At 49.8% G+C, this 16501-nt stretch overlaps 1 protein-coding gene across 4 annotated transcripts in view; it reads left to right on the forward strand.

Annotated features, from left to right (window-relative positions):
• The window catches only part of ZDHHC16 (zinc finger DHHC-type palmitoyltransferase 16), a 34255-nt gene that overhangs the window by 7978 nt on the left and 9776 nt on the right, over positions 1-16501 (forward strand). For 2 of the 4 annotated variants that reach the window (XM_040361239.1, XM_040361238.1), the window contains exons 5-10: positions 312-340; positions 1341-1474; positions 4426-4473; positions 6088-6176; positions 10946-11069; positions 13005-13075. In XM_040361239.1, coding sequence (XP_040217173.1) covers positions 312-340; positions 1341-1474; positions 4426-4473; positions 6088-6176; positions 10946-11069; positions 13005-13075 — 495 coding nt within the window. The remainder of the gene's footprint in view (positions 1-311; positions 341-1340; positions 1475-4425; positions 4474-6087; positions 6177-10945; positions 11070-13004; positions 13076-16501) is intronic. The other 2 variants (XM_040361241.1, XM_040361240.1) reach the window with 1 other exon arrangement.

Raw genomic sequence — 16501 nt, forward strand, 5'->3', positions numbered from 1 at the left:
ATCGGTGCCCGTCGAATGCAGCCTGATCGGTGCCCGTCGAATGCAGCCTGATCGGTGCCCGTCAAATGCAGCCTGATCGGTGCCTGTCAAATGCAGCCTGATCGGTGCCCTTCAAATGCAGCCTGATCGGTGCCCATCAAATGCAGCCTGATCGGTGCCCATCAAATGCAGCCTGATCGGTGCCCATCAAATGCAGCCCGATTGGTGCCCATCAATGCAGCCATTTTCCGATACTTTACTATAAGAAGTCTTCAGATTTTATGGCATACAAGGTCCACCTCGGAGGTCTGACCAGTGTTCTCTCTCCACAGGTGTATTCTTAAGATGGATCATCATTGTCGTATCCTTTCACCGGTAATCTATTATTGTAAGAGATCTGCGAGGGGAGAAATCCGGCGTCTGCTATTGATCTCGGCTTCACTTTCTAGTTGGTCGCCGACCTGAAACTAATGTGCAGGATGGGAGTCCAGACTTCACACCCTTCACTTGTTCCAGGTCAGCGACTCCACAGGTAGTGAGGCAAGGACGGGAATGACAACCCCCAAATCTTCATATACACTATATTACCAAAAGTATTGGGACGCCTGCCTTCTCACACACACATATTAATGGCATTCCAGTCTTAGTCTGTAGGGGGTCATTATTGGGTTGGCCCCGCCCTTTACAGCTATAACAGTCTTGTGTGTTGGGGGGGGTTGAATGCTGGGGGGGGGGGTTGAACGCCGAAACCTTGCGCATTGGGGAGGGGGCTGAATGCCGGAGCCTTGCGCATTGCGGGGGGGGGGGCTGAATGCCGGAGCCTTGCGCATTGCGGGGGGGGGGGCTGAACGCCGGAGCCTTGCGCATTGCGGGGGGCTGAATGCCGGAGCCTTGCGCATTGCGTGGGGGGGGGGGCCTGAACGCCAGAGCCTTGCGCATTGCGGGGGGGGGGGGGGGGCGGCTGAACGCCGGGGCCTCGTGCATTGGGGGGGGGGGGCTAAATACCTAGTGTGGGACCTAAGTAATAAAATAAAACAAGATTTGGTTCCCTGTTGGGAACGTGATATAATTCTGATCACAACTGATGGGAATAAATTGTAACTCCTCCTATAACTCAGGTGGACACGGATTAGAAGTCTGGTGGGGGGTGATGGGGGGCTCCATCCCAAGGTCATCGATGGGTCAGGACACATATAGTGGTGGGCTTAAGCACCGTATGGCCATATGGTGTGACCAAATCCCCATTATTGGCTTATTATGTTCAGGTGCTATAAATAGCCTTGCAGGATTTAAATGTCGTCATTTTTGTGCTGTTTTTTTCCTTTTGTTCTCTGAGGCTCCTTAACTCGCTGACATCACAGCGTGGCTCAATAACTGCGTCGGCCATTACAACCATCGCTACTTCTTCTCCTTCTGCCTTTTCATGACCCTTGGCTGCATTTACTGCAGCATCAGCAGCCGCGTCATGTTCCGCGAAGCCTACGCAGCCATTGAGGTGAGATTATTATGGGGGGGACGGGGACGGTCGGAGACAAAAGGGGGGCATTACTTGGTGTCTTAAAGGATCTGCCCACCCAAAACGCATACACTTCTGTATAGATGCCGGTGTGTGATGTCATCGGCGCTGGCTTGTTATGTCGCTGCATCTGGGTTATCGGCTCCAACCATAGGGCCATAGCCAATTGAAAGAGGTCTTAAAGCCCCACTCTGGGATCAGTTTCGCCTAATAATTATTATTATTTTTTATTTTTTTCTAAGTCAACAGCTACAAATACTGTAGCTGCTGACTTTTAACCACTTAAGACCCGGACCTTTAGGCAGCTAAAGGACCCGGACAGTTTTTGCGATTCGGCACTGCGTCGCTTTAACTGACAATTGCGCGGTCGTGCGACGTGGCTCCCAAACAAAATTGGCGTCCTTTTTTTTTCCCCACAAATAGAGCTTTCTTTTGGTGGTATTTGATCACCTCTGCGGTTTTTATTTTTTGCGCTATTAACAAAAATAGAGCGACAATTTTGAAAAAAATGCAATATTTTTTACTTTTTGCTATAATAAATATCCCCAAAAAATTATATATATTTTTTTTTCCTCAGTTTAGGCCGATACGTATTCTTCTACCTATTTTTGGTAAAAAAAAATCGCAATAAGCGTTTATCGATTGGTTTGCGCAAAATTTATAGCGTTTACAAAATGGGGGATAGTTTTATTGCATTTTTATAAATTTTTTATTTTTTTACTACTAATGGCGGCGATCAGCGATTTTTTTTTTTTTTTTTTTTTTTTTTCGTGACTGCGACATTATGGCGGACACTTCGGACAATTTTGACACATTTTTGGGACCGTTGTCATTTTCACAGCAAAAAATGCATTAAAAATGCACTGATTACTGTGAAAATGTCAATTGCAGTTTGGGAGTTGACCACAAGGGGGCTCTGAAGGGGTTAAGTGTGACCTCATTTGTGTTTCTAACTGTAGGGGGGTGTGGCTGTAGGTGTGACATCATTAATTGTGTTTCCCTATAAAAGGGAACAGACGATCAATGACGGCGCCACAGTGAAGAACGGGGAAGGTGTGTTTACACACGGCTCTCCCCGTTCTTCAGCTCCGGGGACCGATCGCGGGACTCCAGCGGCGATCAGGTCCCGCGGTCACGGAGCTTCGGGGCGCGCGCCGCGACCCACGGCTGGGCACTTAAAGAGGACGTACCTGTACGTGCTTGTGCCCAGCCGTGCCATTCTGGCGACGTATATGTGCAGGAGGCGGTCCTTAAGCGGTTAAAATAAGGACACTTACCTGTCCAGGGCAGAAGACAGCTGGGGGCGGAGAAGGCGCCAAAAGTGGCGTAAATACCCGCGGGTGGCTCGGAGAAGTGGGGGCAAAATACCTGTATAAGACAGGTATCTGCTCCCCTCTCCCCCCTGAAAAGTGGCAAATGTGACACCGGGGGGAGGGGGGGGGGAGGATTCCGAAAAGCGGAAGTTCCATTTTTGGGTGAAACTCCACTTTAAGCAGCAGTCATGTGACACTGCAGCCCCCCAAGCCTTCTCTGCTTATCTTTACCTCCTGGAAAGGGACCTTTTTCGGGTGTCCATGTGCCTGCATGGTGTGGACACTTCCTACTGAATGTCCAGCGTCGGTGTCCTCTCATCACGGGACTGGATTGGCAGCCCTCCCCACCTGGAAATGGAAGTGGTGAGGGGGACATGTAGGGGGGACGTCGCTTCACTTTCTAGTTAGTCACCGCCTTCCCAAGGAACAAAGTGCTTAATACCAACGGTTAGAGCAGTGTTTCTCAATTCCAGTCCTCAGGCCCCCCCAGCAGGTCAGGTTTTCAGGATTTCCATTATTTTGCACAGGTGATTTGATCAGTTTCACTGCCTTAGTAATCACCACAGCCTTTTCATCTGAGGGAAATCCTGAAAACCTGACCTGTTGGGGGGGCCTGAGGACTGGAATTGAGAAACACTGGGTTAGAGGTGGGTGGGACAGACGTATTGTGAATTTTTTTTTTTTAGCCTGGAGTGAGGCTTTAAAGTGAGCCTGTGACCAAGCTATGGACAAACCACCACTGACCCCTGTAGCTGCAGGAACTGTGGAGTAATTAATCTTCAAATTCTTTGCTGCCAGAGGAAGCAAAGGGATATAACTAGTAATTACTACTCCTCTGTTGTGAACTTTGAGAATGAATCGCTCCACAGTACCTACAATTACAGAGGTAAGTGAGGTCTTGTTTTTAGTTATATGTTTTATGTTATACAGTGGAACCTCGGATTGCGAGTAACACGGGTTAACGAGTGTTTCGCAATACGAGCACTGTGTTTGAAAAAATCCTAACTCAGTTTGCGAGTGTTGTCTGGCAAAACGAGCAGGATTCAAGCCACAGCGGTGTGCAGTACCGCGTTTGGCCTGAGGTGGGGGCGCGGGAGCCGATCGGCGCCTTCGGAGCAGTTCGGAAATTATCGTAAAGACTCGGAAATACGCCGTTCCCGAGCCTTTCTGAGGTCAGCCGAGCTGTCCTTGGGCCATTTTTGTGTTCCAGAGGCTCTCCGGCGCCCCCCACCTCTGGCCGCATGCGGTATTGCATGCCATTGAAGTAAATGTGGAACAAATTATTTTAGTTTCCATTGACTGCAATGGGGAAACTCGCTTTGATATGCGAGTACTTTGGATTACGAGCGTTCTCCTGGAACGGATTATCCTCCTTATCCGAGGTTCCACTGTACAGATGTTCAGCATAGTCATGTTCAATATGATGCCCGGGGTAGGTCTGTGAGAAGTTCAGGTAAACCCGAGAGCCATAGAAACCGCTTCCGGCCCAATAGACTGCCATTGCTGTACTTCCCGATACCAAAGCGCACTTCATTCTTCATATCTCCTCATAGCATTATCGCAGCTTATGATTAGCTGGACTGGAAGGTAATTGTGGTCATATTTCCTTCTTATCAGAAATTCAAGCACCAGGAGAAGGAGAGGCTGAAGTTTGCAGGCAATGAGGTGGGCTGTGTTGAAATGATTGTCAGCTGTGTGTCTCAATAGCACAACACAAGTGCTAATGTGTATTGTCCTTTCCCAATGCTGGAGGGTTCTTCTTGTGCACGGCGATTCCTAACCATTGCTTCAAGTATGTCCCCTCTCGTCTCTTCCTGCTTCTTGATTGTGTTGATGGATGGTTGTCTCTTGTCACTAACCCGTGTCACTAACCCGCATTCACTTTTATTTAGGCCTTCGTGTTCCAGACCTGTGTAACGATCCATATAGTTTATCATATCGGAGATTCTAGTTCACTTCCCAGGTGTATGGTGACCGGGTCTGTGGTGTTGGGCTTTCGGTTTGTGTCCATGGCATGAGTGTAAGATACATCTGGGATCCTTCAGAATTCAATGACAGATGCAACTGACCTGTAGTTAACCTTCTGACCTACATTTTACCTCCTCCTCCTGACCAGACCTTAACCTCCTCCTGGCCAAGGCATTGACCTCCTCCTGGCCAAGGCCTTGACCTCCTCCTGGCCAGGCCTTGACCTCCTCCTGGCCAGACCTTGACCTCCTCCTGGCCAGACCTTGACCTCCTCTTGGCCAGACCTTGACCTCCTCTTGGCCAGACCTTGACCTCCTCTTGGCCAGACCTTGACCTCCTCTTGGCCAGACCTTGACCTCCTCTTGGCCAGACCTTGACCTCCTCTTGGCCAGACCTTGACCTCCTCTTGGCCAGACCTTGACCTCCTCCTGGCCAGAGTTTGACGACCGCCTGGCCAGAGTTTGACGACCACCTCCTGACCGGATTGTGTCACCCTCCTGGTCTGAATAAAACATCCATCTGACTAGAACATGTCCTCCTCTTGACCAGACTGTGTCCCCCTTTTGACCAGAGTGTGCCGCCCTCCTGGCCCAGAATTTGACGACCACCTCCTGGCACGACCGCCGCCTGGCCCAGAATTTGACGACCGCCTCCTGGCCCAGAATTTGACGACCACCTCCTGACCGGATTGTGTCACCCTCCTGGTCTGAATAAAACATCCATCTGACTAGAACTGTGTCCCCCTTTTGACCAGAGCGTGCCCTCCTCCTGGCCTGAATAAGACCTCCATCTGAGCAGAACTTGTCCTCTTCCTGACCTGACATTCCCCCCGACTTTGGACTTTTTTTTGCCTCTCGTGGTACACATCAATCTGAGTGGCTCCTTCCCAAAGCAGTTGCGTTGCAGCACACCACAATGCGTGATAAGCAGCATAAACTGCCCCACGGTTTTCTGGCAGCGCTCATGATAAGAGAGATGAGCTCATCAGTCCGCCACTTCTCTTTTCACTGTCCAGTCATAGCGTGGGGCTCGTCCGGGATGGGATAACTGGGTTAAATGTATGCTGGGCATATAGGAGCAGAAATAAAGGTAAATCTCTGGATTGGCTTTTATATGGAAGAATTCCGCCATATCACCGGCGGGGGAAGAGACGAGAAGTAATTGTGTATGTGGCAGTATTCGGTAACAATCGGGTCGGGACTTTCCTGATATATTGCTTTTTTTTTTATAAAAAAAAAACTGGGAATCCTAGACCTGGATACATAATAATTATAACCATCTATATGTTTATATATATTTTTTGCTCTTTAGACCATGTACAGCCAGACTCCCTCAACTACCTTCACCTTCAGAGAGAGAGCGTTTCACAAGTGTATCATCTACCTCTGGGTGCTCTGCAGGTAAGTTCACACAACTTTGTCCTTTACTCACAGGCTCCACCTTTTTATTGCTTTCAGTAACGCCCCTTTTTGCGATTCGGCACTGCGTCACTTTAACTGACAATTGCGTGATCGTGCGACGTGGCTCCCAAACAAAATTGACGTCCTTTTTTTCCCAACAGATGGAGCTTTCTTTAGGTGGTATTTGATCTCTGCGGTTTTTATTTTGTGCGCTATAAACAAAAATAGAGTGTAAATTTAGAAAAAAAATATCTATTTTTTTTGCTATAATAAATACACCCAAAAATATATTAAAAAAAAGTTTTTTTCTTCAGCTTAGGCCGATACGTATTCTTCTACATATGTTTTGGTAAAAAAAAAATCGCAATAAGCGTTTATTGTTTCGTTTGCGCAAAAGTTATAGCGCGTACAAAATAGGGGATAGTTTTATGGCATTTTTATTAATATATATATATTTTTTTTTACTACTAATGGCGGCAATCAACGATTTTTATCGTGACTGCGACATTATGGCGAAAGCATCAGACACTTTTGACACCTTTTTGGGACCATTGTCATTTTTACAGCGATCAGTGCTATAAAAATGCACTGATTACTGTGAAAATGACACTGGCAGTGAAGGGGTTCACCTCTAGGGGGCGCTGTAGGGGTTAAGTGTGCCCTAGTGTGTGGTTCTTACTAGGGATGTCCCGATACCGATACTAGTATCGGTATCGGGACCGATACCAAGCATTTCCCCGAGTACTTGTACTCGGGGAAATGCTCCCGATGCCTCAGCCGATACTTGAGCGGGCAGGCAGGGGAGTTGCAAATCTTCTCTCCCCCATGGTCAGTGTTGTCTTCCCCTGTCCGTGCTGCTCTCTCACCTCCCCCCGTCCGTGCCATTCTCTCTCCTCCCCTTCCCCTGTCCGTCCGGTTCTCTCTCCCCCCCCCCCCCCCCCCCCCCGTCCATGCAGTGCTCTTTCCTCCCCTTCCCCCGTCCGTCCGTCCGTCCCGTTCTCTCTTCCCCCCCCCCCCCGTCCATGCAGTGTTCTTTCCTCCCCTTTCCCCGTCCGTCCCGTTCTCTCTCCCCCCCCCCGTCCATGCAGTGTTCTTTCCTCCCCTTCCCCCATCCGTCCCGTTCTCTCTTCCCCCCCCCGTCCATGCAGTGTTCTTTCCTCCCCGTCCGTCCATCCCGTTCTCTCTCCCAAATCCCCCCCCACCCCCGTCCGTCCCTGCAGTCTCTCTCCATCCATCCCGTCCCCGTTCGTGCCGCTCTCCCCCCCTCAATCTGTCAGGGGGGAGAGCGGAGGTAGGAGCCGCTAAGCCTGGCTCCTACCTTTTCTGAATGAACAGAGTCGGTGATTACCGACTCTGTCCATTCATATAACTGAGCATCGTAACCTCCTGTGTTTACAATGCTTCAGTTTATGAATGGAGGAGCTTCTCTCCATTCATTTCAGCTGAGGCTGCAGAGAAAGGGACTGGGGAATCTGTTTCCCTAGTCCCTTTCTCTGTCTTAAAGGGGAGATGCCAGAGGTCTGTTAAAGCGGGGGTTCACCCTATCGACAGTAAAAAAAAAAAAATTTTTTTCTTTTACCTTTAAATCAGGCACTGTAGCGCGAGCTACAGTATGCCTGTCCCGAATTTTTTTCCCCCCATACTCACCTTGTAGTCGTCCATCGAAGATACCGGGGAATGGGCGTGCCTCTGGAGACGGAGGATGATTGACGGCCGGCTCTGGCGCGTCACGCTTCTCCGGAAATAGCCGAAATAGGCTTGGTCTTCACGACGCGTGCGCATAGCCTGTGCGCACGCGCCGTGAAGAGCCGAGACCTACTCCGGCTGTCTTCGGGGAGAGTGACGTGCCAGGGCCGGCCGTCAATCATCCTCCCTCTCCATAGGCACGCCCATTCCCCGCGGGAGCCGGAATCTACGATGGACGACTACGAGGTGAGTACGGGGTTAAAAAAATCGGGACAGGCATACTGTAGCTCGCGCTACAATGCCTGTCTCGATGGTAACATCATGGGATTGTGGGTGAACTACCGCTTTAAGACCCCTGAAATCTCACCAAAGCCCCCCAACAGGGCTGATTAAAATAAATAAAAAATTGCAATAAATATTAAAAAATAAATAAAATGTAAAAAAATAAATAAAATGTAAAAAAATAAATAAAAAAAAAACACACTGACAATTCACCCCCCACCCCCCCCCCAAAAAAATAAATTAATTAACATCACTGTAAAAAAAAAAAACATAGTAAAAAAAAAATAGTAAAAAAAAAAAATACTGCCACTGTCACATGACATTAAAAAAAGTATCGGTATTCGGTATCGGCGAGTACTTGAAAAAAAGTATCGGTACTTGTACTCGGTCTCAAAAAAGTGGTATCGGGACAACCCTAGTTCTTACTGTAGGGGGGCATGGCTGGATGTGTGACGTCACTGATCGTCGTTCCCTATGACAGGGAACAGACGATCACTGACAAGCCACTAGGATTAGGGGTTAGGGTTTCCCATTGAAGAATATGGCTAGGACTCAGGAATTGGAACAGGGACCTCCCCCAAAGGTCAGAAGGCGGGTTCCCAGAGGTCAAAGGTCACAGGGCGTGGCTGACCCACCCCCACCAAAGTGTACCGCCTACCCCAACTAAGTCGGGGAATGAACAAGTCGGGGAAAGCGTTGCGTCGCAGGACACCGGCAGAGATCGGGTCACGGAGCTTCGGACAGGCGCGCTCGCGACCCATGGCTGGGTTCTTAAAGAGGACGTACCTGTACGCCCTTGTGCCCAGCCGTGCCATTCTGCCGATTGTATATCGTCGTGCGGCGGTCCTCAAGTGGTTAACCACTTAAAGCGTTTGTTACCCCAACGCTTCATATTCCTGATATGTGGCTGCTGTATCCAGTGCCGATCCTGACCTCCCTGGGGCCCTAAGTAAAATGACGTCACATTAAAGTGAGAAGCGGGGGGTTGCTGATTTCTTACCTCTTCTCCCATGCAGCCAGCGAGTTGAGAAGCGGGATGAGGGGCCAAAAATGACTTCTCACCAGGCGGGGCCTCTAGTATTTTGGGGGCCCTCCGCAGCTTTGCGGGGCCCTAAGCGGCTCGCATAGTGAGCATATAGGGCGGATCGGCCCTGGCTGTATCATGTATCAGAAAGTCTCCTGTTCTCTTTGTATTGTTTCTTTTGTGTGAAATCCCTGGTGTTCCTGCCAGTCCCTCTGCTTTCCTATTAAAAAAACTGACCACACTAAGCAGGAGAGCCCACCGCAAAAAAAATATATATGCAGAGGTGATTAACCACTTTCCGACGGCCGCATGTATATGTACGTCCACAGAATGGCACGTACAGGCAAATGGGCGTACATGTACGTCCTTGCCTTCTAGCGGGTGGGGGGTCCGATCGGGAACCCCCCAGCTACATGCGGTGGTCGGATTCCCGCGGGGAGCGATCCGGGACGACGGCGCGGCCATTCGTTTATACCCGCTCCGTCGCGATCGCTCCCCGGAGCTGAAGAACGGGGAGAGCCGTATGTAAACACGGCTTCCCTGTGCTTCACTGTGGCGGCGTAACGATCGAGTGATCCCTTTTATAGGGAGACTCGATCGATGACGTCAGACCTACAGCCACACCCCCCTACAGTTGTAAACACACACTAGGTGAACCCTAACCCCTACAGCGCCCCCTGTGGTTAACTCCCAAACTGCAACTGTCATTTTCACAATAAACAATGCAATTTAAATGCATTTTTTGCTGTGAAAATGACAATGGTCCCAAAAATGTGTCAAAATTGTCCGAAGTGTCCGCCATAATGTCGCAGTCACGAAAAAAAATCGCTGATCGCCGCCATTAGTAGTAAAAAAAAAAATAATTAATAAAAATGCAATAAAACTATCCCCTATTTTGTAAACGCTATAAATTTTGCGCAAACCAATCGATAAACGCTTATTGCGTTTTTTTTTTTTTTTACTAAAAATATGTAGAAGAATACGTATCGGCCTAAACTGAGGGGAAAAACGTTTTTTTTATATATTTTTGGGGGATATTTATTATAGCAAAAAGTTAAAAATATTGCATTTTTTTTCAAAACTGTCGCTCTATTTTTGTTTATAGCGCAAAAAATAAAAACCGCAGAGGTGATCAAATACCACCAAAAGAAAGCTCTATTTGTGGGGAAAAAAGGACGCCAATTTTGTTTGGAAGCCACGTCACACGACCGCGCAATTGTCCGTTAAAGCGACGCAGTGCCGAATCGCAAAACCTGGCCTGGGCATTTAGCTGCCTAAAGGTCCGGGGCTTAAGCAGTTAAATACCACCAAAAGAAAGCTCTATTTGTGGGGGGAAAAAGGACATCAATTTTGTTTGGGTACAACGTCGCACGACCGCGAAATTGTCAGTTAAAGTAACGCAGTGCAGTAAAAATTGGCCTGGTCATGAAGGGGGGGGGTAAAACTTCCAGGAGTCAAGTGGTAAAATAAAAGTGAAAGGGCAGGGCTGCCATTAGAATTCATGGGTCCTCATTCAGCCAGAAAAGGTCAGTAATGTAAATGTTGCATTCCCTTAAGGCAGTGATGGCGAACCTCGGCACCTCAGATGTTTAGAACTACATGTCCCATGATGCTCCTGTACTCTGCAGTGTAGTTGAGCATCATGGGAAATGTAGTTCCAAAACATCTGGGGGTTCTCCATCACTGCCTTAGGGAGTGTAAAGTAACAGTGACAAGGACTGGGGGGAGGGGTGCTGTCAATGAATGCTGATGAAATGGTTCTTTTGTCTTTCGGCAGTTCTGTGGCCCTGGCTCTCGGCGCTCTCACGCTGTGGCACGCGATGCTCATCACCCGAGGGGAGACCAGCATAGAGCGGCACATCAATAAGAAGGAGAGGAAGAGACTGCTGGCCATGGGGAAGGTAAAAAAATAATCACAACAAAGATGGCCGGTCTGTTCCCAGTGCACTGTGACACTATAGTACAGCCAGGGGGCGGTAAGGAGAGCTGGCAGGGAATACAGTAGGGGTTGCACCGTATCGGTGCTAAAACGAAGCATTTGCACGAGTATCGGTACTCTTAGCAAATGCTCCAGTATCTAAAACTGATGCTTTCAGGCTCGGCTCTTTCAGCTGTCAGCGGGATTCTCCTACTGACAGCTGAAATGTAAAAAAAAAAAAACGGCAATTATCGGACGCAGGGACACCGCGTCCTTAACAACTGATGACTCATTCGGCTGTCAGTGGAGTTTTCCTGTTGACAGCTGAAGTGTAAACTAAGGCTGCATTCACACCTGAGCGTTTTGTCGCCTGAAGCGCGACGCTCAAAAACGCTAGAGGGGAAAAAATACAATATTCCCTATGGAGATGGTTCACATCTCCACTCCAAAACGTGGAGCTCAAACAAGTTCCGGACCCTTTTTTGTCGCGCGAATCGGGCGTTTTTGAGCGTTTCTATTTTCCATAGAAAGTAATGGAAACGCTGGATTCAAGCGACTAGCGCGACAACGAGCGTTTGCTACGGGCGTTTTGTCGCTTTAATCAATAGAACATTTCACCCAGGCAGAAGATAAAAAAAATCTACCAACAAGTGATGAAAAGAAGATAATTTTTCCTATTGGCTAAAATAAAAAACGTCGAAGTATAAAAACGTCGGACGACGCTGTATGCAAACTACGCTCAGGTGTGAATGCAGCCCAAGTCCCGGTAATTAGAGCTGTGCCATCATATTTTTTTTTTAAAGCAGCTGGGCAATGATTATTAACATCATTGCTCAGCCGCTAAAACAGAAAGATAAAAAGAAACATTTGTATCTTTCTTTTTACTCATCTACAGATCAAAGGGATGAACTTTCATCTGCAGATGAAGTCAGTTTAAAGCAGGGGGTAGGCAACCTGGGGGCCCTCCAGCTGTTGCAGAACTACAAGTCCCATCATGCTTCTGGGAGTTATTGTAACTTCCAGCCTTGCAATGCCTCATGGGAAATGTAGTTCCACAACAAGGCGGCGCACTTTTGTCCCCAGAAGTGTCGGGTCACTTGTGTGTGTGTGTGTATGTATATAGATATATGCGATCCTGCACACAGCCGCCACCCTGTATCAGTAAAACTTCTATAGGGAGGTCAGTAATTGGTTACTTTGGCCCAGATTCTCAAAGGACTTACGACGGCGCAGCGCCATGTACGCCGCCGTAAGTCCTAATCTGGGCCGTCGTATCTATGCGCCTGATTCTTAGAATCAGTTACGCATAGATATCCAATTTTTTTTTTTCCTGCTAGGTGGCGCTTCCGTCGATTTCCGCGTCGAGTATGCAAATTAGCTAGATACGGGAATTCCCGAACGTACGCACGGCTGACGCAGTAAAGTTACGACGTTTACGTTAGGCTTTTCCCGGCGTAAAGTTGCCCCTGCTATATGCGGCGCAGCCAATGTTAAGTATAGCCGTCGTTCCCGCGTCGAAAATTTAAAAAGTTACGTCGTTTGCGTAAGTCGTCCGTGAATGGGGCTGGACGTCATTTACGTTCAGGTCAAAACCAATGACGTCCTTGCGACGTCATTTGGAGCAATGCACACTGGGATATTTTAGGGACGTCGCATGCGCAGTTCGTTCGGCGCGGGGACGCGCTTCATTTAAATGAAACACGCCCCCAACCTCCGAATTTGAATTCCGCCGGGTGTTTTACGATACGCCGCCGCAACTTTACAGGCAAGTGCTTTGTGAATAAAGCACTTGCCTGAAAAACTTGCGGCGGCGTAACGTAAATGACATATGTTATGCCGCCGCAGAGATGCGCACGATGTACCAGAATCTGGCCCTTTTTGTCTATCTGTAATACGAGTATCATCGTTTTCTTTGCAGGTATTCTATAATCCGTTTAGCTACGGTCGCTGCGGGAACTGGAGACTTTTCTTTGGAGTGCAAAAAAAAACGTAAGTTATGTTTTTAAAGTGTTAAAAAAAAATCCGGAGCAGCTGTTCATGGCAACCAATCGGCTTCTAGCTTTCAATTTTTAAGCTTAACTAAGTAACCTGAAGCTAGAAGGTGATTGGTTAACATGCATAACGGCCCCAAATTCTGTCTGCTCCTGTTTTTAGCAAATTCTCAAAATTGAGATGAATACTCCCGCTGACAGAATATAAGAGCCGTGTTGGGGGGTTCCCAGTCTCATCACCAGTGGCGGCCCGTCCATAGGGGGCACCCGGGCGCCGCCCCCCCCTCCCCTTCCTGTAGTCACAAAAAAAAAAAAACGGGCCCTTTTCAGGATTTTTTTTCCTTAAAATGCGCCGCCCCCTCTGGCTCTCGTAAATAACATACATTCATGCATTGCATGAATGTATGTTATTGTCGCGCTGCCGCTGGTCTATTCAGAGATGGCCGGATGCTGAGCGCCGGCCACCTGAATAACGGCAGCTGGTTGGCTGTGCGGAAGTGCCTATCAGAGCCAGCGGCTCCGAGTACAGCCCTCGGCTCCCGGATGTCTTATCCTCGGAACGTACGGGGGGGGGTATTCCTTGGATAAGACTGACGGCCGTCTCAGCCAATCAGGTTCCCCAATTCTGGTTATCGGTAACCTGATTGGCTGAAGCGTCACCAAGGCGGGAGAAGAGGACATCGAGGGACGTGGAAGGAGTAAGGTAAGTGCATTTTACAGGGCACAGTGGTGACAATTAAAGGGCACAGTGACATGCACAGTGGCACTATTCCTCCCACTGACACCAATGATGGGGCACTATTCCTCCCACTGACACCAATGATGGGGCACTATTCCTCCCACTGACACCAATGATGGGGCACTATTCCTCCCACTGACACCAATGATGGGGCACTATTCCTCCCACTGATACTAATTAGTGTTGTCCCGATACCACTTTTTTAGGACCGAGTACAAGTACCGATACTTTTTTTCAAGTAGTCGCCGATACCGAATACCGATACTTTTTTTTAATGTGTCCCCAAATGCAGACATGTCCCCCCCCATATCCAGCCATGTCCCCCCCATATCCAGCCATGTCCCCCCCATATCCAGCCATGTCCCCCCCATATCCAGCCATGTCCCCCCCATATCCAGCCATGTCCCCCCCATATCCAGCCATGTCCCCCCCATATCCAGCCATGTCCCCCCCATATGCAGCCATGTCCCCCCCATATGCAGCCATGTCCCCCCCATTATCCAGCCATGTCTCCCCCCCCATTATCCAGCCATGTCTCCCCCCCCATATCCAGCCATGTCTCCCCCCCCATATCCAGCCATGTCCCCCCCATATCCAGCCATGTCCCCCCCATTATCCAGCCATGTCTCCCCCCCCATTATCCAGCCATGTCTCCCCCCCCATATCCAGCCATGTCTCCCCCCCCATATCCAGCCATGTCTCCCCCCCCATATCCAGCCATGTCTCCCCCCCCATATCCAGCCATGTCTCCCCCCCCCATATCCAGCCATGTCTCCCCCCCCCCATATCCAGCCATGTCTCTCCCCCCCCATCCAGCCATGTGTCTCCCCCCCCCATCCAGCCATGTGTCTCCCCCCCATTCAGCCATGTGTCTCCCCCCCCATCCAGCCATGTGCAGCCATGTGTCTCCCCCCCATCTGCAGCCATGTGTCTCCCCCCCATCTGCAGCCATGTGTCTCCCCCCCATCTGCAGCCATGTGTCTCCCCCCCATCTGCAGCCATGTGTCTCCCCCCCCATCCAGCCATGTTTCCCCCCATATGCAGCCATGTGTCTCCCCCCCCCCCCCATCCAGCCATGCGTCTCCCCCCCCCCCCATCCAGCCATGTGTCTCCCCCCCCCATCCAGCCATGTGCGTCTCCCCCCCATCCAGCCATGTGTCTCCCCCCCATCCAGCCATGTGTCTCCCCCCCATCCAGCCATGTGTCTCCCCCCCATATGCAGCCATGTGTCTCCCCCCCATATGCAGCCATGTGTCTCCCCCCCATATGCAGCCATGTGTCTCCCCCCCCATATGCAGCCATGTGTCTCCCCCCCCCATATGCAGCCATGTGTCTCCCCCCCATATGCAGCCATGTGTCTCCCCCCCCCATATGCAGCCATGTGTCTCCCCCCCCCATATGCAGCCATGTGTCTCCCCCCCATATGCAGCCATGTGTCTCCCCCCCATATGCAGCCATGTGTCTCCCCCCCATCCAGCCATGTTTCCCCCCCATATGCAGCCATGGCCCGCTTACCTGCTACCGCCGACTGTGTACAGTACTACGGCCGGCCAGGAACATTACAGCTTTGAATAGCTTTGTAATGATTGGCGCCGCGCTGCGTGTATAGACACTCCCCCTCGCTCGGGATTGGACAGTTCACCCGAGCAAGGGGGAGTGTCTATGCGCGGCGCAAATCATTACAGCTATTCAAAGCTGTAATGTTCACGCCCGTATTACACAGTCGGCGGTAGCGGGGATGCGGCGTTGCGGCTCCGGTGGCGGGGGGGGGGGTTAAGTATTCTATTTGTGTATCGGGGCGGGGTATCGGCGTCTGAGTACCGCCGAAAAAACTCGGAATCGGTATCGGGACAACCCTAATACTAATGATGGGACACTATTCCTCCCACTGATACCAATGATGGGACACTATTCCTCCCACTGATACCAATGATGGGACACTATTCCTCCCACTGACACCAATGATGGGACACTATTCCTCCCACTGACACCAATGATGGGACACTATTCCTCCCACTGACACCAATGATGGGAACACTATTCTTCCCACTGATACCAATGATGGGACACTATTCCTCCCACTGATACCAATGATGGGACACTATTCCTCCCACTGACACCAATGATGGGGCACTATTCCTCCCACTGACACCAATAATGGGGCACTATTCCTCTCACTGACACCAATGATGGGACACTATTCCTCTCACTTACACTATTCCTCCCACTGACACCAATGATGGGACACTACTTCTCCCACTGACTCCAATGATGGGGCACTATTCCTCCCACTGATACCAATGATGGGACACTATTCCTCCCACTGACTCCAATGATGGGGCACTATTCCTCCCACTGATACCAATGATGGGACACTATTCCTCTCACTGATACCAATGATGGGACACTATTCCTCCCACTGATACCAATGATGGGACACTATTCCTCCCACTGACACCAATGATGGGGCACTATTCCTCTCACTGACACCAATGATGGGGCACTATTCCTCTCACTGACACCAATGATGGGACACTATTCCTCTCACTGACACCAATGATGGGACACTATTCCTCCCACTGATACCAATGATGGGACACTATTCCTCCCACTGATACCAATGATGGGACACTATTACTCCCACTGACTCCAATGATGGGAACACTATTCTTCCCACTGATACCA

The sequence above is a fragment of the Rana temporaria genome, chromosome 8 (assembly GCF_905171775.1).
Source record: "Rana temporaria chromosome 8, aRanTem1.1, whole genome shotgun sequence".
NCBI classification, from domain to species: Eukaryota; Metazoa; Chordata; class Amphibia; order Anura; family Ranidae; genus Rana; species Rana temporaria.